At 52.6% G+C, this 21,656-nt stretch overlaps 8 protein-coding genes across 8 annotated transcripts; 7 read left to right on the top strand and 1 right to left on the bottom strand.

The window, feature by feature from the left end:
- Positions 1-143: 143 nt before the first annotated feature.
- Positions 144-1,220, top strand: JCM6883_004899 (uncharacterized protein; the record flags this gene model as incomplete). Its single annotated transcript, XM_076632017.1, has 7 exons — positions 144-238; positions 308-319; positions 496-508; positions 576-658; positions 716-867; positions 938-1,025; positions 1,112-1,220. 7 exons carry the CDS (start codon positions 144-146, stop codon positions 1,218-1,220), a joined length of 552 nt encoding a protein of 183 aa, XP_076487941.1.
- Positions 1,221-2,748: 1,528 nt separating this feature from the next.
- On the top strand, positions 2,749-5,895 carry MIH1 (putative tyrosine protein phosphatase MIH1; the record flags this gene model as incomplete). The annotated part of the gene is made up of 7 exons (XM_076632016.1): positions 2,749-2,894; positions 3,011-3,637; positions 3,712-3,790; positions 3,859-4,809; positions 4,879-5,135; positions 5,195-5,312; positions 5,374-5,895. 7 exons carry the CDS (start codon positions 2,749-2,751, stop codon positions 5,893-5,895), a joined length of 2,700 nt encoding a protein of 899 aa, XP_076487940.1.
- A 565-nt stretch (positions 5,896-6,460) lies between these two features.
- Positions 6,461-7,742, top strand: SUR2 (sphingosine hydroxylase; the record flags this gene model as incomplete). Its single annotated transcript, XM_076632015.1, has 4 exons — positions 6,461-6,984; positions 7,068-7,393; positions 7,458-7,512; positions 7,577-7,742. The coding sequence occupies 4 exons, from the start codon at positions 6,461-6,463 to the stop codon at positions 7,740-7,742; spliced, it is 1,071 nt and encodes a 356-aa protein (XP_076487939.1).
- A 456-nt stretch (positions 7,743-8,198) lies between these two features.
- Positions 8,199-11,613, top strand: JCM6883_004896 (heavy metal translocating P-type ATPase; the record flags this gene model as incomplete). Its single annotated transcript, XM_076632014.1, has 7 exons — positions 8,199-8,313; positions 8,372-8,456; positions 8,527-8,587; positions 8,660-8,742; positions 8,813-10,847; positions 10,914-11,124; positions 11,195-11,613. The coding sequence occupies 7 exons, from the start codon at positions 8,199-8,201 to the stop codon at positions 11,611-11,613; spliced, it is 3,009 nt and encodes a 1,002-aa protein (XP_076487938.1).
- Positions 11,614-12,968: 1,355 nt separating this feature from the next.
- Positions 12,969-14,945, top strand: JCM6883_004895 (uncharacterized protein; the record flags this gene model as incomplete). The annotated part of the gene is made up of 2 exons (XM_076632013.1): positions 12,969-13,054; positions 13,148-14,945. The coding sequence occupies 2 exons, from the start codon at positions 12,969-12,971 to the stop codon at positions 14,943-14,945; spliced, it is 1,884 nt and encodes a 627-aa protein (XP_076487937.1).
- Positions 14,946-15,336: 391 nt separating this feature from the next.
- JCM6883_004894 (uncharacterized protein) lies at positions 15,337-17,073 on the bottom strand (the record flags this gene model as incomplete). The annotated part of the gene is made up of 5 exons (XM_076632012.1): positions 15,337-15,648; positions 15,711-15,960; positions 16,026-16,306; positions 16,369-16,692; positions 16,756-17,073. 5 exons carry the CDS (start codon positions 17,071-17,073, stop codon positions 15,337-15,339), a joined length of 1,485 nt encoding a protein of 494 aa, XP_076487936.1.
- Positions 17,074-17,377: 304 nt separating this feature from the next.
- JCM6883_004893 (uncharacterized protein) lies at positions 17,378-20,247 on the top strand (the record flags this gene model as incomplete). The annotated part of the gene is made up of 12 exons (XM_076632011.1): positions 17,378-17,388; positions 17,474-17,496; positions 17,569-17,751; positions 17,824-18,305; positions 18,364-18,431; positions 18,488-18,921; positions 19,003-19,402; positions 19,464-19,542; positions 19,611-19,691; positions 19,752-19,806; positions 19,872-19,954; positions 20,026-20,247. The coding sequence occupies 12 exons, from the start codon at positions 17,378-17,380 to the stop codon at positions 20,245-20,247; spliced, it is 2,121 nt and encodes a 706-aa protein (XP_076487935.1).
- A 271-nt stretch (positions 20,248-20,518) lies between these two features.
- Positions 20,519-21,588, top strand: JCM6883_004892 (uncharacterized protein; the record flags this gene model as incomplete). The annotated part of the gene is made up of 2 exons (XM_076632010.1): positions 20,519-20,802; positions 20,934-21,588. The coding sequence occupies 2 exons, from the start codon at positions 20,519-20,521 to the stop codon at positions 21,586-21,588; spliced, it is 939 nt and encodes a 312-aa protein (XP_076487934.1).
- Positions 21,589-21,656: the final 68 nt, after the last annotated feature.

Here is a 21,656-nt window from a genome sequence, read left to right as displayed (position 1 = left end):
CTGACAGCTAGTGCAGCACGCCGTAGTAGTATGAGAGGACCCACCGGTATGGGAAGAAGATGACGAAATCTTGGTGCATCGCTTCAACTTCATCTTTCTTCCCGCCTCCTACCTCGACTTTATCACTAACACCTTCAATCGTTATGCGCACTTCAATCTTTGCCTCTGCTCTCACCCTCCTCGCGATTCCCGCTGTCTTCGGAGCTCCCAAGCCAGAACTCAAAGAACGTCAGTTCGGGTAAGCCTCCTCTCTTCCTCTCGGCCTAGCTGCTGAGCCTTCGCTGACCTTTAGAGTGCTATTTGACAGGGACCTCACCTCGTAAGCCGGCTTTCCCCTAACTTCCTAGCTTCTTTCCCGTGTCGAGAGAATCTCGGTCCCTCTCGAGGCTCGGCCTCTTTCAATCTACAAGAGGCGGGCCTTGGGTACAGATAAAAGTGACACCGGGAACATGTTAAGCTGACGTTCTCTCTTCTTGTTCTTCCTTTTTACCGCAGCATTGGAGGAGACGTGAGTTGACTGATTATGTTCCGCTCTCGCCGACACTCTCGCTGATACGATGCGCTGAATCTCACAGATTACTTCTGGTTTCGGTGATGCAACTTCAGCGATCGCTGGAGCTTTCTCGACCGTAACTGAAGTCGTTCCCTCGATTTACACGTGAGTCGCGACTTCACTTCAAGTGAGCGTTGGGGGAGAGCTGATGCGTTTGAACAGGGTTGTCACTTCTCGAGGTGGTTCCGTGGTGACTGAAGTAACATCCGGCGTCCAATCCGTCTTTGAAGTCGTAACTAGCGGAGCCGATGGGGCTCTGACCACGGTGACTTCGGTCGCAGAAGGTGCATTCTCTTCTGCGACTTCGGGAGCAGGTGAGGAGATTCAATTCATCGCTTCTTCGGTTCGTAGGTGGTACTGACCTAGCTCTTGCTTCGTGACTAGCTGGCGTGGGTTCCTCGATAACTTCTGGAGCTGGAGGTGTTGCTAGCACAATCACGAGTGGAGCAGGAAACGCTGCCTCTTCTGCAGTGTATGTCCATTTTTAATTACGCGGTCGAACTGGAGAGCGACGAAGGAAAAAGGCTGACTTTCTTCTCTTTCTCTTGTTCTCGACAGCGGCGGAAGTGGTGCCTCCTCCACCATGTCCTTCCAGCCGTTGGCTATCGTTCTCACGACTCTCATGACCGTTGGCGCTCTCGGAGGAGGAGCGCTCGTCTTTGCGTAAATCTAGCTCACGACGTCCTCGACATTTCGACTCTTTTCTTCGTATTCTATTCGATCATCCCATTACAATCTCTATCGCATCTCCTTCTCCATCGGATTGAGTCTTCCCTCCGTCCTCATCTTCCGGAATTGCACGTCTTCGACTCTTTCTTCCTGTACAATGAAATCATTCTTTTCTACCAACCAACGCTGCCTGGTTTGAAGCATGGGAAGGGATTGCACCGCGGTTACGCGGTATTCGTCCGAGCGTTTCGAAGGAGGTAAGTTTCCTTCTCAACTGGGTCAAGGCTTTCCTACTCCCCCCTCATCCTCCCGCGATGCGGTCTGGTCGTGAAAGCAGGACCTCAACGATTCTTGTCGACAGGGACGGAGGAGACAAGCGCCTAAAATGAAAGCTATGAGCGGACGAGGGGTGAAACCTTTGGCTGGCCCGAGCGTTCTCTCTTCTCTGTCGCCAACGGACAATCTTCTACTCTACATTTACCAGTTACCTGTAAGCGCTACAGTACAGCGTATCTCCCAGAATTCTGTACTCACAGTACATAGCCTCAACGAACAAGCGACTAGTATCGTTTCAATGTTCTCAAGCTCACCATCGTCCAACGGTCGCAGCGATTCGTTCCAGCACACGATCTTCTCGGATACTGTAGGATGTAGTGCGCAGGAGAGACGGAGGCTTACTGGGAAAGAACGAGAAACAGAGCTCTCAAGGACCAGAGTAGATTTTAAGTGAACTCTTCTCTCGAACTGCCGCTGTTCGAACTTCGATCGGTTGCGGCATTCGCAACTCACCGTTGCTCACGTGAATGCTGCCGGTCGTGCAGGAAATTGATCGCTCGCAGAACAACTCAGCAACCACTCTTCTCGCCCGTTGGGGCCAGAGCTGAGACGAGACGATCAGAAGCAGCAGAACGCAAATCCTTCCTTCCTGCGAGCGACGATATTGTACAGCCACACTCTGCGAACACTCTGCGAACACTCTGCGAACACTCTGCGAACGAGAGCCAGAGAGTACTGAATTTCTCTCTTCAAGTGAGAAAGTTGGACGAGGTTGTTGTTCGGAGTAAATAGACGACGCGAAAATATAGTCGTCAGCACTGACGTTTTTGCGCGAAGACAATAGAGAAGAAGGGGAAAGAGACAATTCTCGTGACGCTCGTTCGGAAATATTGCTGTTCTCGTTCAGTTCCCGTTCAGTGAACGGCTTCCTCCTACATACAGTACTGCTCTCACACTTCCAGGTCGACTCATTCAGCGCCTCGAAGCCAATTTAATCGAAACAAACTCAAAAAGGGAAGAAATTGTTCCTCGAATTTGTCCCTCAACATTCGGCGTTCATTCCCGCTTCACCTCCCTCCTCGCTTATCCTTCTGCACCACACACTCCGATACACTATCAACGATCTAGTACAACTCGAACCAACCCCTCAATCGCGACCCTTCGACTTCGGTTCATCTCCCTTTCTCCTGCCAAATCACACAACTTGATTCTCCCTCAGACGCCCGCGGCAGCTCGTCGCCCGAGCGAGAATGCTGTCCTCTTCACCACCTTCGGATAGACTTCAGAAACGCGGCGCGTCACTCTTTCAAGGGCAAATCTTAGTCGGACCGTCTTCCCCTTCGTATCAAGATGGAGAAATCTCTCCGACGTTTGACGCTTCCTTCGCGAGTTCAATGTACGTAAACTATTCTCTACAATCTATTCCACTGAGTGGGCAAAGGTCTGGCGCGAGACGGAGAACAAGTTGAACTGAATTTTCGTTCAACCTGGTTTCAACTCTCTTTGCTGCAGGTCGATCAATTCTGATGAACGAGGTCACCCTTCCCCCTTTGGAACCGGAGCTGCTCTAGGAGGACTAGGAAAAGATGAATCGTCTCCGGTCATGGCCATGGATATCTCTCCGGCAGCGCCTCCATCTCTGCCCAGCTATCCCCTCCGAGCTCCTCCCGATATTCGACCTCTCGCTTTGTTCGGACGAACCGCTTCCGGACCTGTCACGACGACCCAGCGCACACTCTCGTCGAAGAAAGGAGAAACCCCTTTCCTGGATCATCTCTTTCAACAATCTGCCCCTGCGACTCAAACTACTTTTCCCCCGATCGCTCCCCTCTCCATTCCCCGCTCGACTTCACCTGATTCGTTTGCGCCTCTCGCATCGACATCTACTACGAGCTTACGACCGAAGAAAGTGAGATCGAGACCGTCTTCCGGCAGCAGTGGTCACTCTCGTCGATCGAGTTCATCTACGACAAATTCGGAAAAAACTCAAGCTCCTCTGTACTCCGCCTCGTTGAACAACTTCGTCTTTGGTGGTGGTGCGGCGAAGGCAAGAGTAGGAGATGAGAATGTACCGCCCGGAGTAGACGGATCTCTCGCCTTCTCGTCTTACGCGGAGGAATCGCGTCACCCCGCTTCTACGTGAGTTTCGCCGTTCCCTTTGTCTCTCTTGACTCCTTTGTTCCACTGTACTGATATATCTTCCGTCATGACAGCCGCCCGCGGAGTGCTATCCCAACAACGAACCGACTGTTGTCGAGTCTCGCTCCTCCGGTTCATCCAGTCAAACGTCGCGTGAGTTGCATATTGCGGTCCTTCCCGTCTCGAGACCGCACTCATTCATTCTGCTTACACAACCCTAGTCGGATTCGTCTGTACCAAAGACTCGCAAGGAAATCGAGGAGAATTCACCCTTTCGAATGGAGATCGATGGAGCATCGCCTCGAAATCTCGCTTCCCCCCTCTCTCTCCGACCTGATCGTCAACCTCGTTCAGTTTCCGACTCGATCGCCTACCTCCCTCACGCGGCAAGTCCCGACTCGAATTGCAGTCCGTCCTCCCAAGATGGAGCGCAAGAAGGGATCAAAGATATCTTTCACGACGATTCTCCCAGATCACCCGTGCCGGCGACTCGCAAACGATTACTCGAGCAAGAGAACTCGCCGACTCCGGCATCGTCAGGGCCGTTCGGTAATCAGACGACAAGCTCCCTCGTGCGTCGTTTCGACAAGGTCAACACGATCGGAGGTCCGGTGCAAGTCGCTCGTCGTCAACGTTCTTCCCTCGGACTCAACCGACGATCTTCTCGAGCCGAGTTGAGAACTGCTTCAGGCTCTCTCGGCGCGGCCGCCCCGATCCTCTCGGAGACTGGATCGACTTCGAACGGTTCCTCGTCAATCTCCTCGTCCTTCAACAAGCGTTTAGCGACTCAGGCTCACGACGGAAGACCCTCTCACGCTCGACGCAACTCACGTCGCGCACTCTCGGTCGCAGACGCTGCCTCGGCAATGGGAATCATCGCTCAACATAGTCCCGCTCAACTAGGAAACGGATTCTTCGAACGAGACTTGAACGCAATGGGATCTCCTCAACCTGCTCCGATTCCGAGTGATCGTTCCGACTACTTCGCCCTCGCAAATGGGAGCGGGAAACGAAGCGGCGCTCCGATCGATTTGGGTCCGGCGGTCAAGGCTTGCATGTCTCCCGGCAGAGGAAGTCCGATTACTGGATTCTGTGAACAAGAGCTGAGAGGCAAAGCCCTACCCTGTTTCTACGTCAAGGACGACGGTCTCATGAGAATCACTCCCGAAACGGTAAGCTCATCTCGGTCGTCCCTCTGTCTCTCGCAACTTGGCGCTGACGAACTCCGTTCTGGTTCACAGCTTCATGGACTACAGAGCGGTCGATTTGCGAATCGACGCATTGCGAGCTATCAAGTCATCGATTGTCGATTTCAATACGAATTCAACGGAGGACACATCATGAACGCGATCAATCTCTCGCTTCCGTCCGATGTCGAGGGTACTCTACTCAAGCCCGAAACCCGACCTCGAATCAGCACGAGCGAAGAGCCCCTTCCGGAAGGAAAGACGATTCTCATCTTCCATTGCGAGTTCAGCGCGACGCGAGCCCCAACTACGTGAGTCTTCCTCTCTCGCAGCTCCATGCTTCTTTCACTGATTCCCTTTGTCGATTTAGCGTCAAACATTTGCGCAACCTGGATCGAATTCAGAATCAACCCGATTACCCAAAATGTCATTACCCCGAAGTTTACGTTCTCCAAGGTGGTTACGAAGCGTTCTACCGAGCTTATCCCGTGAGTCTCGTCATACATCTAGTTTGTTCACGATTGAAACTGATGCTGCTGCATCTGATAGGAACACTGCATCGGTGGATACGTTTCGATGGACGATCGCAAGCACGCCGACAAGCGGACGACTCACCTCGAAAAGTTCCGCAAACAAAAAGGAGTCTTCAGTCGAGCATCTTCGTTCACGTACGGGCAAGCTGAGCACGCCTCGGCTCTTCTCAACGACGCCGTAGGTGGATCTCGACGACCGGTATCTTACAACTCTCGCAAGGCTCTCGATCCGGACAGCTTCAAGTTCCCAACTCGCTCCTCTATGCTCACGACTCCCTCTGGCGGCAAGAAGAAATTCTTGTCCGTTCACGACGAGGACGGAGAAGGCGATTCCTCAATCAGTACAAACGGTTCAAGTCCTTGCGGCGCTGGAGGTTCTCCTTGTCCACCAGCTTCGAAATCATCTGGTCGACCATCTCTCAAGCTCATGGGACAACCCTTTTCGCTCTCGACCGTATCCTCGAAAGGCGTCAACACTCATCGCCCTTTGACCGGTCGAGCGAAAACTTCGGCGGGAATTCTACCTTTCGCTCGATGAAGCACCCCTCATCCTCTTTTGGCCTTCACCCTATGAGTATACCCTAATCGCTCGAAACTCTTCGATCTCATGGGTGCTCGCTTTTCATCTTCAAACCCCTCCGAACCCGAAAAAAAAAGGCTCCGATCCTTCTCTTCCTTTCTTCGTTTATACCCCTCCTGGAAATGTACCCTGGCTATCCCGCCTCCTCTGATGACTTGTACGGCCAGCGACCTTCCTCCCCCTTAACCTATTTCCTTCTGCATCAAATACAATATTTTCTTTGTCCAAAATTTTCACCAATTTTGCATTGGATCCCCGTTCGCGTTTCCCCTTACGATTCCGATACTTCGCAGAGAGATAATGGAACGAGTACTAAAGAGGACGAGGGACGAAAATGTCATCGAGCGCGAAGGCGAGTTGAATTCGACAGTTGCCACAATTGCTCTGTCATCGTCCTCACCGTTTCACCTGCGACAACTCAACGTCAACCATACAACTCGCTCAACAGACTCGTAGACCCGAGCGAAGCTCCCTTTCGACCCATACTTTCTCCCTCGGTCTTCCTCTTTGACTTTGTTCAATCATGGATAACTCGACCTTCGGAGGGCTTCATCTCGCGTACGCGCCTCTGTACACGACACCACTACGATCTTCCGACTACCCTTGGTATCATTCCCCTCGAACCGAATTGATCCCCGGGATCTCGGACAAATACCTATCCCTCTTCGCGCCTTTCGCCATCTACTGGGGATTCTCTCTCTTCTTCGAACTTCTCGACCGATCAAACTGGGATATATTCGAACGATACAGAATACACGAGCCAGAGGAGGTCAAGAGCAAGAACAGAGTGACAGTGAGGGAAGTTGTAGTCGCAGTGTTGTTTCAACAATTCCTGCAGACAATGTTGGGCGTGTTTGCGTTGGACGATGAGGAACCGGCGATGGATCATGCAGCTCAGCTGAACAAGTGGGGAAGGAGGGTCGCAAAAGTAGTCATTTCAGCAGCTGGTTCGAAGAGAGGTGGAGAATGGATGGCTCAGTACGGCAGACAGGCTGCAAATTGGTTGTACTGGTGGGGAGTACCGACATTACAGTTAGCGTGGGCCGCGTGAGTCTTCTGACGAGCTCGCCTTCTTTCAAGTGCGTTTGACTGATGACTTTGTTTTCGTTTCGCGCCCTTCCGGACGTTAGCTTCATTCTCGATGGATGGCAGTACATGATGCATCGAACTGCTCATCAAGTCACCTACCTCTATCGAACGATTCACAGCTGGCATCACCGACTTTACGTTCCGTACGCCTTCGGAGCACTCTACAATCACCCGCTCGAAGGCTTCGTTCTCGACACTTGCGGCACCTTCCTCGCTCACATGATCGCTGGACTCACGATTCGACAAGACATCCTCTTCTTCGGTATCTCGACGGCGAAGACAATCGATGATCATTGCGGTTTCGCTTTCCCTTGGGATCCGTTTCAACACCTCTTCGGCAACAATGCAGATTATCACGACATTCATCGTACGTTCCGACTAACAAGTCTCCGCCGGCTCATCTGTGCTCACCTCATTTTCTCTCCTTCCAGATCAAGTAGCTGGACTGAAGAAAAACTATTCGCAACCATGGTTCATCTCGTGGGAGTGAGTCTCATTCCTCCTCGCACTATTCTGAGAACACTCATTGATGCGTGTTGTACCGCTACAGCATCTTTTTCGGCACGAGGATGACTCGCGAAGAGTTCAATGCGAAACTTTCGAAGAGGACTCGGAAAGGAGAAACTCTACCCTCGGAGGTCAACGGTCCGAACGAGCTCGCTCACATTCCGACGAGCGAGATGAACGGGAAAGCGTTGAAGGAGAAGGTTAATTGAGCGAGGTTCCGTACGAGGTTGAGCGCGGTTTTGTATTTTTCCTTGCCGCTCCCTTGTCCCCTTTCCTCTGTCTCTCCCATCCGGCGTCGCGTGTTCCTCCTTCGTGTAACCTTCACTCACTCCTTATGTACTTTCGACTATCTACTCGATACCCTTTGATATACTTTTTTGACTTAATTCACTCGCATCTCGTTCAACCAAAATTTCCTCGATTGCCGCGTCGCTTCTGGCGAGATTGCGGGCCAGTCGGAGATCGTAGACGACCACACGCCCAAATGGTACTCGGAAGCGAAGACGATCTAATCTTGGAGATTAATTCCGGACTCTTGTTCTCTCTACAATCCACTCAATACGCCTCTCGTCCTTCCACTCACCCATCGATCTGCTACATAACGAACTCTACACGTCGACGGGAGAGTATCTGCTCGTGTTCTCCTCGACTCTGAAGACTTGCGAATGAGTTCGGCAACGACTTCGTTACTCGCCGAAGATGGTGAGGAACTAGGCGTTCTTGCTTTCGGCGACAAGGTACGATCAAGCTCCATGCAGACTGTTACGCTCAAGGTCGAAGGTGAGTTCAGTCACTTCGTTCAATCTGATCAGGTTGCTCAACTCGGTTCGACCCTCAGGTATGACTTGCGGGGCATGCGTGGCGAGTATTGAAGGGGGACTGAAGGGTCAGGAGGGTATCTTGAATGTTACGGTCGCCCTTCTGTGAGCTTACTCGCCTGAAAACGAGCGCGAGTTGTCTGAAAGCTTACTCTGTTCCTCGAAACCTGTACAGCGCGGAGCGAGCAGTGATTGATTACGACGCGGCGAACTGGACACCGGAGAAGCTCGCAGAGGTGCGTCTCGTCTCGCTCGAAAGAAACGACACGAAGCGGGAAACTGATTTTGGTTTTTCTCTCGCAATATAGGAAATCGAGGATATGGGCTTCGAAGCGACTCCTCTCGAACCCGTCGCCGAAGATACCGTCATACTACGAGTGTACGGGATGACGTGAGCAACTCTCTTCATTTCGGATCCCGTTTCTTGCACGTCCTGACTTTTCATCTTGTTCTCGCAAAAGGTGCGGTTCCTGCGTCTCTGCGATAGAATCGGCGCTCCGTTCGTCTCCGGGCATCCTCAAAGTATCAGTCGCTCTCGCAACCGAACGAGCCACCGTCTCTTACGACCCCAAGATCCTTGGAGGACCTCGCGACGTTGTCGACTTGATCGAAGATGTTGGATTCGACGCGACTCTCGCTTCAGATGAGAACAACGCGATGCAGCTACAGTCGCTCGCTCGTACCAAGGAGATTCAAGAGTGGAGGAACGCCTTTCTCCGATCCTTTTCCTTCGGCTTCCCTGTCTTCCTCCTCTCGATGGTCTTTCCCATGATTCCCTTTCTTCGTCCTCTCGTCAACTTCACCCTCGTATCCGGCATTCATCTTGGCGACGTCATCTGCTGCTTCCTCACTATCCCAGTTCAATTGGGGATAGGTGCGCGATTCTACCGATCCGCCTTCAAAGCGCTCAAGCACAAATCCGCCACGATGGACGTTCTCGTCGTTCTCGGTACCTCTGCCGCCTTCTCCTACTCGATCTTCGCCATGGCCCTCGCACCATTCGTCTCTGATCCCAACTATGATCCCAAAGTCTTCTTCGAAACTTCGACCATGCTCATCACCTTCGTCACTTTCGGTCGCTTCCTCGAAAACCTCGCAAAAGGACAAACCAGTACAGCTCTCAGTCGTCTGATGAGTCTGACCCCGAGTCAAGCCATCATCTATACCAATCCGGAGCGAACGAAGGAGAAAAAAGTCCCGACCGAACTCGTTCAAGTAGGGGATCTGGTCAAGATAGTTCCAGGAGACAAGATTCCGGCAGATGGAGCGGTTATCAGCGGAGAATCGACGGTCGATGAGAGTATGGTAACAGGAGAGGTTGTACCGGTGACGAAAACGATCGACTCAAACGTTATCGGAGGAACCGTCAACGGAGAAGGAACGTTCGATATGAAGGTGACTCGAGCAGGAAAGGATACGGCTCTCGCTCAGATCGTCAACCTCGTCGAGGAAGCGCAAACTTCGAAAGCCCCAATTCAAGCGTTCGCCGACACCGTCGCCGGATACTTCGTTCCAACCGTCATCTCTCTCGGTCTCATCACCTTTGTCGCATGGATGGTCATCGCTCACGCCACGAGTCAACTCCCTCACGTCTTTCACGAAACTGGAGCGAGCAAATTCATGGTCTGTCTACAACTCTGCATCTCGGTTATCGTCGTCGCCTGCCCTTGCGCCCTCGGACTTTCGACACCGACGGCAGTGATGGTCGGAACGGGAGTTGGAGCGCAGAATGGGATCCTGATCAAAGGGGCAGGTCCTCTCGAAGCCAGTTATCGGATCGACCGAATCGTACTCGACAAGACTGGGACGATCACAGTCGGAAAGATGGACGTCGTCGGCGTCAAATGGGTGGATCGCAATTCTCTCGACTCTTCGCAAGAAGAATTCGGGTCCAGCATCGCATGGCAAGATGACGCCGTTCTCCTCTTCACTGCGGCCGAAACGAAATCAGAACACCCTCTCGCGAAAGCGATCGCTCGTTGGGGACTCCAAACGCTTCATCTCGCCGCAATCCCTAGCTCGATCGACGTCACCTCTTTCGAATCAGTCACGGGAGAAGGAGTCAGATGCGATGTCTCCGGCCATTTTCCTTCCCTCTCTCCCTCTGCCGGCACTGGTCGCTCGACTCATCGTATCGAGATCGGCAACTCCTCCTTCCTCACTCGCTCCGACATCACATTACCCTCCTCGCACGAAGCGTTCCGCCTTGGAGAAGAGTCGATCGGTCGAAGTTGTATTCTCGTAGCCGTCGATGGTCAACTCGCGTGCGCGATCTCTCTCGCCGACACAGTCAAATCGGAAGCGAGACAGGCGATCGATGCGCTGAGATGGATGGGCATCGAGGTTGCACTCGCGACCGGGGATCAGGAAACGACAGCGAAAGCTATCGCCGACGAAGTTGGAATTCCGGCGGTTGACGTTCACGCTTCAATGAGTCCGAATGGGAAGAAGGCACTCGTCGAGAAGCTACAGAGGCAAGGTCATCGAGTCGCAATGGTGAGTCGTCTCGAATTCTTCCAATCGAAACGTGACAAGATCGCTGATTTTGCTCGTCGAACTTAGGTTGGAGATGGGATCAATGACTCTCCGGCTCTGGCTGCCGCTGATGTCGGTATCGCTCTCTGTACCGGTACCGATATCGCGATGGAAGCTGCCGACGTCGTTCTCATGAGATCCGATCTTCTCGACGTCGTCGCCGCTCTCGACCTTTCTCGAAGAATCTTCCGACAAATCCGTCTCAATTTTATCTGGGCTACGATCTATAACCTCGTCGGTATGTATTTCTTGCTTTTGTTGAGCAAGCTTCGATCTGAGCTGATTTTCGTTTCTCCGCGAAACTTTAGGGATTCCCCTCGCAATGGGTTTCTTTCTCCCATGGGGAGTGCACCTTCATCCAATGATGGCTGGGGCTGCCATGGCCTTCTCGTCGGTCTCGGTCGTCGCTTCCTCGCTCACGCTTCGACTTTGGCGACGACCTCGACTCGCCCGAAGACTCGACGACCCTGCTGGCGACGCTGGAGAAGGTACTCTATCCGAACTCGCTGGAGCAGCGATCAACCTCGTACACTCTGCTTGGATCAAGATCTTCCCTTCGCGCGGTCGTCGTAGAACTCGTCGCGAATGGACTGGAGGAATCGAAAGGAGACCGAGCGAATACGGCCTACTTGCAACTGAGACGGAAGAAGAAGAAGAGGACGGAGAACTCGAGGAGGATGGTGTACCGCTCCGACCATCGACTTCTACTTTGACGAGGGGTGACTAGACTTGCTGTAATTTTTCCTCTGACTCGGTTTTGTACCAGGATTCCCGTTTTACGCTACCCTTATTCGGATTTGTATAGATTTTCTACGCTTTGCAATCTCCAGTGTCCTCTTCCATTTCAGCCGGTCGTTATCGGAGCGTAACGGGCATGCTTCACCGAGGCGGTCTTCAAATTCGGTCTTGAGGATCGGGATGTCGACATTGATGGATGCCGAAGGAAGCTTGGTTGACCTGTCCACTCGCTCCATACGAGGATCGAGTCGATGTGTGAGAGACTCTCGTCTTCGTCACGAACGGAGGAACGATTCGCTCTTTTGCTGGTATCTGCGCAATCGATATCGGGTGTCGGTGAGCCAAAGCTCAACGTTGAAAACGTTTTCACCTCTCGTGTGCGCCCTTTTTCCTCCTCCGCAGGCCTGAACTTTTAGAAGACAAGGAGCACCCCTCAAACATTGGTTCTACGGTGAGCACGGACCTGCGAAGGGGCCGTCCTCACTTTCGGTTCAGCGCACGTCAAAAAGGTGCGCGATCTTCGACTGCAGCTCCATGGACCGGACGATTCGATCGCTGCCTAACTTGACTGTACAGGACAATACTCGAGCTTTCCAAAGTTTCGCATAGGCTTAGCGGTCCAGAGATTCCACTTTCGCCGAAGTGGACAGCGCGGGAAGGTTCAGAAGGGACTGAGCACGTTCCCTCGAAAGTTTTCCTTCTCTCTCTCGCCTGTTTGCTTCGAGCTTTTCCCACACTTTTCGACCCACTTGTCGAGAACGCAAGCGCGTCGGCACGTTCGGCCCACGTCCCAAGTCCCTTTCACAAAGGGAGTTTGCGGTGAAAAGGGAAAGCAAAATTGCGCAAATTGTAGCCCGAGTCTCGCGATTGCGGTCTTTCGTCTGTCAACGTTCGCATTCGAGTCCGCATACAGTACATACTGTACAGTGCGCGAACAGAGAACTAGCAAGGGATCACGAAAAGAGAAGAAGAAAAAAAAGGTGCTGCAGATCGCCGCAATATCGAAGTCAAAAAGTTGAAAACTCCCTCATCCTTCTTTGACCATCGCTTTTGCTCCCTCTCTCCAGCACACTTCTCCCCTCCTCTTTCGCTTACTTCTCGCCTATCCGATTCGTCCACTCTAGTCTTTCGCCTCAGATCACAACAGTCTCTATCGGTCCCTCCCGCCTTTCGCTTCATCCGACGGATCTCCCGAACTCCCCCAATTTCAATAGGATCGGCCTCGCCCACGCTTTTCACCCATAGTACAGACTGCAAGTAACCCCTAGGAGGCGACTCTGGCGTCTCCTGCTTCCCCGATCGCTTCGATCTATCTTCATCAAGAGGGAAAGAAAAGTCGCTCTCATGTTGACCGCGGTCAACTCTGGACGTATGAGGGAGAAGACCTTGGAGATGGGAGATGAGTTACCATTTGGGGACTTCTGCTTCTCGTAAGTCAATCCATTCCCTCTCGCTTCACTCGACTTTTTTCCCTCCCTCTGTCGAGTAACCTTTCAGAGGCTGACTGGAAATACTGTCGATAGATGCGGAAATGCAACAGAGGGAAGCTCGTACTGCTCAGCAGAGTGCAGGGAATCGGATTATCGACAGGCTCCCACCTCTCCCGAATTCTCTCCTTATCTTTCGCCCGTACCGCCTCTCGTTTCTTCGGCTAAGAGCGCTTGCTCGACTCCTCCCTCGAGTGCGACAAATTCACCACTCCATTCGAGCCATCCCGATCTTGCCGACCCCCCAGCTCTCGATCTTCCTCCCCCGAAAGACGGCTACAATTATTCACACTCTCTTCCTGCGAACGCGGCCAAACTCGCCTCGACCTGGTCTATCAACTACCAACCGGAGCCGCTGGCATCACCGCTAGTCGCAGCAATCGACTCCGTCAACCCGAACAAAGATCTCAGCTATCGTCGAAAAATCGATCGTCCTCATCCGACCGTCCCTTCCCCTCTCTACTTCCGTCAGAAAGCCGCTGCTGTTCACTCGTCACCGGCTCTGAATCCCATCTCTCCTTCGGCTCCGTTGAGTCGCAACCCCTTCAGTCTCGACTCTCCTGGAGCTCACATCCACGACGACGATATCACCCTCCTCTCTCTTCCCCGACGACAAGCCGACGCTGTACCGACGCCTCCAGTTATCCCCACTCCTTCTCACTGCGGACGACCAGGCTGTATTGGAGTACCGAAGAAATTGAAGGTGGACACAAATTTGGAAAAGAAACCGAGGAGAAAATCATGGCAACCTTCTCCGCCTCAACCCGTCAGTGGATTCACCCCGGTCGATAACGCCTCAAACGAGGAAGTCTTGGTTTCACCTCGAATCCGGAACCTTCGTACCGGACGATCCGCGAGCGATGAAGGCCCGCCGACGACGAAAACTCTTCGACGAGAGGAAGGAAGGGAAAGCGACGGTGATTCTTCTGGGGACGACGCCCACTCCGCCTTCGCCTGTTATCTCTTCTCGCATCTCGCGGATCCAGCTGCCCCCGCCTCTTCCGAACCTCGAGGTCGAACCGTAGAATCGCAAGACGAAGAAATGAAGCGATCTCGCTCAGTCGATGCTACCGTCGTCGCTCGTCAATCCGTTGGATCATCGACTCCCGTCCCCTTCCCTTCGACACCTGGACGTCCTACCCGCACTCTCTTCCGTCGTGGGCCAGCAGCTCAAGTTCAGTCGGACTCCGCGATCGAACGACTCACTCCTCTCGATTCGGAACGAAGCGCCTCTGCCTCACTCGACAATACTTCTTCCAGGGAGGATGAAGATCAGTCTGCGACCCTCACGATCCCCTCACAACTCCGAGGTCGACAACGAGACGACACCATTCGCGCTTCTGCTCTACCAAAATCCCTCACGACTCGTCAACGTCCCAGCCTCCTTCCCGGACATTTCATTCAAGCGACAACCGACTCCCCTTCCTCGTCTTGCGCCGTATCTCCTTTCCCTTCCCCGCCCGCGACTCCTCCAACAGTCGGTCGAAATCGATCTTCGTCATCGCGTCGTCGCTCGCTATCACCGGAGGCCGATTCGGAGGACGAGGATCGCCGCAGTCGCACGTCATCTCGAAGCCGATCATCACGCGTCTCACGATCTCGAGGACGTGGCTCCAGAGAAGAAGAAACCCCTCGAGTCCGAGGCAGAACGCGAGAGAGGGTCGTAGCGGAGGAGGAGGAGGAAGTCGAGGAAGATCGAGGCAGAGGGAGACGAGCTTCGAGCCGGACTCAGAGCAAGAGCAAGAGCAGATCTAGTAGAGGACGAGGAGGACGGGAAGTCGTAATCTCTGGAGGAGCTTACGGCCATGTCGATTCGGGCGATTCCGATCTCTAGGAGTTCGACACCCTTAAAAATCATCTGTACAAGTAGGAACATCTCCAGCACTTGGAGAAGAAAAGGTCTCAGTTACAGGCCGAAATTTATACCCTCGCAAACTCGCACACTATCACGCAAATCGCAACTTCTTTCGTTTTTCAACAAACCTCGCAATTCGCAACAACAAACTCTTCTTGTGACTAGCTTATACCCCACTCCCCCTTCGTTATTCCTGTTCTCTCTTTCTCTTCGCAACTCGTCATACCTCTTTCCTTCTTCTCCATCATTATAGCTAGCTCCACAGACACTCCCTTCCGTTCGCAAATGACAAAAGCAGTTCCTCGTTCCTTCTCTCTGCGTGCATACATCGTCCGTCGGGAGATATGAGCAGACTCTTTGCATTCGAGGTTTAATAACCGAGTACAGCTCGTCTCAAAGCTTTCGCACCGACTCGCAAATCTCGATCTGCCTGACTCGTTCTCCCATATTCCTTGTGTCCTGCTCCACCGCTGTCGTTCAACGCCACGTCTCCACTCTCTTCCATCAATCTATCCATCAAATCAAACTGTTTCGGATGACCGAAAATGACTGACTCCCGAGTTTCTGCTTCATCTTCGGGCACTCCCTGAGAGAACGTGAGAGGCTTCGGCAATTGAGGAGAGTCGACAAAGTGAAGACAAGATAGTCGAGCTTGGATTTGAGCGAGCGGGAAAGGAATCACCTAACGCGCGAGAATCGTCAGTCAGGATACAGATGTAGACACCGCGAGTCGATAGAACGTACCAAGTAAGGCAGACAGAGAAAGACGGCGGTAGGATCCGGTAAGTAGAAGAGGAAACGATCGTCGAGGTTGTGTAACCGTAGTCCTCCATCGATAGAAGGTCGCGTTCTGGGGATTGCAGAGCCAAGAGTCGAGTCAGGCTCAGTGGAGACTACTGGTGTGATCGGAGGTCGCGTGACAGGGTGGTCTGACCAGGGTGCATCCGAAGAATGAAGAAAAGGAAACGAGAAGGTGTATCCGGTTGCGAATTGTCTTTGGACAGCAAGAAGATCGTCAACTTTCGCGACGTGCATGCAGTGACAATAGATTTGACTCACATAACATCGACGTCGTCTAGGGTTTGACCATCCTCGAAAACGATAGTTCTGCCTGCGATTTTCTGTATCGGCGGGAAAACTTTGATCTCCTTTGCCCAGCTAGGGGCGTCGGGGGCATCAAAAGCGATTCCGAGCGCTGAAGGACTTCGAGCTGATTGATAGATTCTGGGGAGCGGAATCGTAGCTTGATTTGGAAGCGCCGTCCTCCGTTCGTGGATCGACATCGCAATCTCGCGGGTTATATCGTATCCGGATGCTGAGTTTCCCACCACAAGGACAGTCTGATCATAGAGGAGGAAGGGTCAGTACGTAAAGCACAATGCCGCAAGAGAGCGTTCCCCACCTTGTTCTCATAAGTTTCGGGAGAACGGTACCAACGAGCATGCGAAAGTTCTCCTTGAAAACTTTTCAATCCGTCGATCCAGGGTACGAAAGGTTTTGAATAGTGACCATTCGCAACGATGATGAAGTCGAATTGCGCTGTGAACGAGTCTGAATCATCGAGAGCCGAGGCGATCTCTGCGAACCATTTTCGCTGTTCTCCTCCATCTGCGGCACGAGTGTAGCGTATCCGATTAACTCTGCGATTGTAGCTTATGTAGGAATTGAGAGGTCGAGCAGAATCCTCGAGGTAAGCTTGCACTTGCTCATGGGAGCAGAACAAGCTCTGAAAGCGAAGAATGTCAGCGAGAAAACTCGAGAGGATCGCAAAGAAAGAAGCGGTACGAACGACGTCTGGAGGAAAAGGTCTTCCTCGGTATTGCATGAGTGAACTAGGGACGTTCGTCTTGAGCCTATCGTACATGGGCGAAGGAGGCGGAGGTCGTGCGAAATCCGATTCGCCTTGATTCGAAAAGATTGCCCATCCATCTTCGCTAAATCGTAGTTGGCACGTTCCGGGGTCCTTGTCGAACCTCCAAGCTCCTCCTGGTCCTCCTCTCGCTTCATACACCGATGGTTCTAATCCAACGTTCAAACTTTCTTTCGCGGCGGCTATTCCAGAGCTCCCAGCTCCGACGATGAGACACTTGAGCTTCTTCTGTGTCATTCCGAATCGAATGGCGAGGAGCTTGATCGACCAACGGAGGTGCAGGCGTAGTTCTGATCGGTATGACGGAGATCGACAAGTAAGGAAGTTTGCATTGTTTGCTCGTTGTTGCTGCTTTACCTCCTCTCGGCAAACCCTTCTCGAGGTGGGTACTTTCATCCGCTCAGTATCACGACACACCCCGCTGACTCGTCCTCTCTCCAGACTTGACCTTGCACTGCCACCGATCGAGCACTCCCGTCGCCTTCATCTCTGAAACTCTATCTTCCCCTCTCACCGGCAACTTTGACCACAGGACTGAATCATGGATGAAGCGTAAGCTCTCTACTAGCTAACCCTCTGATCGCTTCCCGCTTTACTGACCTTGAACCCGCGCTGGAAATCGCTTGGCGATCAACAGTGGATTTCACGCTCGTCGACGAGGTTCGTAGACATCCCGATACCCTTATATCGAGTAACAACCAAGACCTCTGCTGACTCTGCTGCCAACGGCAGACGAACGATTACAACGACTCGCTGCTACCCAGGGGAAATTAGGTCATGGACTCGCTACGACGGTTCCGCTTCAAGAGCGAGAGGACGTAAAGGCCGAATTGAGGGAGAAGGTCCAGGAACCCGCCGCTGTCGAAGGATCGGTCGGAGGAGCTTACGATGCTCAAGGATATCGTCCCGGACCTCGTGAGTCCCCTCTCTCCCCTATCCTTCATCGGCTCTATCGCTGACGAGACGGTCTTTCCGTACGATGCTCAGATGTACCGAACTCGGAGATCCCAGGTCCCACTCCTACCGATGGACCTCCTTCCGAGACTTTGCAGAAGATCCACATCCCTCACCCTCACCCTCTTCGATCGCCGGATACGAAGCGCAAGATGTCGCCACGACTCCTCATGATGACTGGATCGATGCTCCGTTACGATACTATCGTCGACCGAGTTTGGCACGGATTCGCCATGATCGTCACGACGGACGAGGGAAGCGACTATTCGACTCCTCCGAGCCTCACTTGCGAATGGGACGCTACAGGCGGTTCCCTCGCAGCCGAATTCGACAAGCTTCAAGTCTCAGGTGAACAAACTGCCCCTCCCGATCACCCGGACTACGTCAAGAAGTACCACGCTGCCGGACAGAAGATTCAAGTCTACCATTCGATCGCGGGAGCTCAAAGTTTCTGGAGGTTCAAACTCGAGATCCCTCTTGGTGAGCGCGAAGAGGAAATCTTTTATTCGATCAACGTAAGCTAGCTCTCTCGCTCTCATCGATGTACAGCTAACCCAAGATAACAATTCACAGAACGGTCCCGAAAGCTCGTTCTGGGTTCCTGCTTTCGATCAAGAGATGCGAGTTATGTACCACTCTTGGTAAGTCTCTTCTTCTTCCTGCGATCTGGACCGGGCTGATCTAAGCGCACGAATAGCAACGGATTCTCTGGCGGAGTCGACACGGATTCTTTCAATGGTCCCGATCCCCTCTGGCGGGACGTTCTTCGTAAACACGAAGAGAAACCGATTCACTGCATCGTTGGGGGTGGAGACCAAATTTACTGCGACCCTTTAACTAAAGAACCTGAAGTCGCTCCGTGGATAAACGAGCAGGACCAAGACGTGAAAGCTCGAGCTCCTCTCACACCCGAAATGCGACTCGCTCTCGATCGATTCTTCTTCAACTGGTACTGTCAATGGTTCAGAAGCGGCGCTTTCGGTCAAGCTATCTCTCGACTTCCCATGTTCAACCAGCTCGATGATCACGACTTGATCGATGGTTTCGGTTCTTACCCCGAAGCGCTTCAAACTTCGCCTGTCTTCTCGTCTATCGGTTCAGTCGGTTACAAGTGGTACTTGCTTTTCCAAAGTGAGTTCCTCTCTGCTAACTTTCATCGCTTGATTCGATGGTCTGACGATTGGACATTCTGACACACCTCTCTCCTCGCAGTGTTCATCGTCGATGAAGTTGATGGTACCCTCGCCGATGAACGAGGAATCTGTCCCAACAATCCTTCGAAATGTTTGATCCTCGGAGGAGATGGAGCCTACATTCCTTACCGAAACCACTCGTACCTCACGACCCTCGGACCCAAGCAATCTTTACTCGCGGTCGATTGGCGATCTGAGCGAAAGTACGATCAGCTCGCGAGTGTCGAAACTTACAACCGACTTTTCGCCGCTGTTCGCAATTTGCCTTCGACGGTTGAACATCTCGTCGTTCTCGTCGGAGTTCCCTTGGCGTACCCTCGAATGACGGCGATGGAAGCGATCCTCGAGAAGAAGCTCAACCCGATGTCGCTCCTTGCCAAGCTCAAGATCATGCCTTCGGGAGTCAACAAGTTCAATGCGTGCGTTTTCTCGATCTGCTCTGCCTGATTGGTTTCTGACCTTTTGCCTGCTGTCAAACAGCGAAGCGGAACTTAAAGACGATCTCGCTGATCACCCATGTGCGGCTAATCACAAGAAGGAACGAAACTGGCTCGTCGAGGTGAATTGTTTCTGCCATTTGGAATCTCTCGTATCCGTGACTTATGTTCTCTCCTCGTCCGACATCAGGAATTCCAAAAACTCGCTCTCGAGAAGCATATTCGAATCAGTTGGATGTCGGGAGATGTTCACGCGACCGCGCAAAGTAAAGTGAGTCGATACCGATTCCGTTTCGACATGACTCCAAGACTGATATCGACTTCTGCGCAGTTCTTCTCGTCTGAGAAACTCGAACCTGCTCAAGATCCGAAATACATGCTTCAAAGTGAGTACTTTTTCTTCTCGATTCGCATAGGGAGTCGAGCTGACCAATTCTCTGTGTCTTCTCAGTCATCTCGTCGGCCATCGTCAACACTCCTCCTCCTCCTCCCGTCATCTGGTTGGTCGACAAGCTCGGCAAGAAGACGCACAAGGTAAGTTAACCTCAGTCAATCTTGCTCGCCGGTTCTCGAACCTCCTACTCATCACGATTTCTTCTGCGTAGACGCTTCACCACATCGGTACAGAGGAAGAGTTAATCCCTTTGTTCGACAAGGATACCGACGGATCGAAGCCCTCGTCGAACACAGTCATGGGTCGTCGAAACTATTGCATGGCCGATTTCTCCGCGCAAGACGAGATCGTCTTCACTCTCTGTATCGAGAAGTCCCAAGGCAGTGGAACTACCGCCGAGTACTCTCTCGCAGCTCCGCCTCCCAGGTGGTGAAAGAATCCCGACTAATACACCATACACGCTTTTTCGTTTTCAACTCTGCTTAATTTTGTTCAGGTGTAGTTTCGCCTCAGCTCTCCCTATTGTACATAGTCGTGTAATTCCTCCTGTACCTCATCCAAAGATCATCGAACGCTTGCGATTTGAGAGAGATCCCAACCCCCACAACATGAAATGAAGCATCGGAAGCTTTGAACTTTGAACTTTGACACACTCTCCTTCACGCTCCTTCTCTCGCTGGCCGACTCTCAATATAGGGACAGACATGTCACGCTCTCCGATTCGAACAAGACGCGCAAAGCCTACACCGAGCAACTCGTTGATTCTTGTACTCCCGTCACTCCTCTTCTCTCCCTCGCTGCTTCCTCTGTTCGAACTCCACTTTGCAAGCTACGGTAGAGTTGTAGCATGGACACCTTTGGAGAAATTGGGACGAGTGCTGGTCGTGTATGACGAGGTACGAGATTCGAAAATGGCAAAGGAGGAAATGGATGGATTCGTGTGGGAGGATGAAGCGAGTACTACTTCGAGTAATCCTGACCTAACTGGGTGAGCAGATTCCTCGTGTAGATGCAGGGGATCTGGAATCGCTCTCTGACCTTTTTTCCTCTACTTTGCTCCTTTCCCTCCTTCCCTTCACTTCTCACTCACGAACACAATCTCTTCACTCGAACATGTAGCCAACCACTGCGTGCCTTCTTCGGTCCTAGCATCCCTTTACCCATCCCTACTTCTCTCAGTAGCGCTCTCCTCGCCGTTCCTTCTACCGGCAAAAACTTCCTCATCTCACCTCCAGGTTCACCCCCCGTTGGATGGGAACAGATCGAGGAAGATGCTCCGAATAAGCAAATCTGGCATGAGGAGGACGAGACGGAACCGGTCGACCTCGGTCCAACTTTTAACGAAAAATGGGCAGACGAGTTAGTCAAGGCGTTGAGATTCCTCAGTGTCGATTCGGGAGATGGTGATGGGAATGACGATCAAGAGGAGGAGGTACGAAGCGGGCAGGGCGAGTTTTCGAAGACGCATGTTATCCTCCCTCCTTCTTCCGACTCTCCTCGTCCCGCCGTTGTTGTCTCTACTCCACCCATCTCGTCTACTCCTTCCCCGACCGGCACACCACCGCCAGAAGCTTCACGGATCACGTCGGTCAAGGCGACTATCGAGAGCATGCTCGTCAAGAAGCGGAGCTTTAGCGACCTTCGGAATCAAGCTTTCTCACCTGCGCGCTCGATACCCTCGACCCCAGGCGGACTCGGCACTCCTTCGTTAGGCGGCGGCAGCGGTGGAGCGACACGGATCACTCCTACGGCTCGACCCCCTCTAGCTTCCTGAGTGTCTCTGGGTTAGTCCTCTTTTCTCTCTTTCTGCTTCTCCCCTTTCACTTTCCATCCCTCGACGCC

Source organism: Sporobolomyces salmoneus (genome assembly GCF_050403485.1).
Source record: "Sporobolomyces salmoneus JCM6883 DNA, S_salmoneus_JCM6883_v1_ctg22, whole genome shotgun sequence".
NCBI classification, from domain to species: domain Eukaryota; kingdom Fungi; phylum Basidiomycota; class Microbotryomycetes; order Sporidiobolales; family Sporidiobolaceae; genus Sporobolomyces; species Sporobolomyces salmoneus.
Note: the sequence above shows the minus strand (reverse complement) of the source record. Positions and strands in the feature narration are given on the sequence as shown.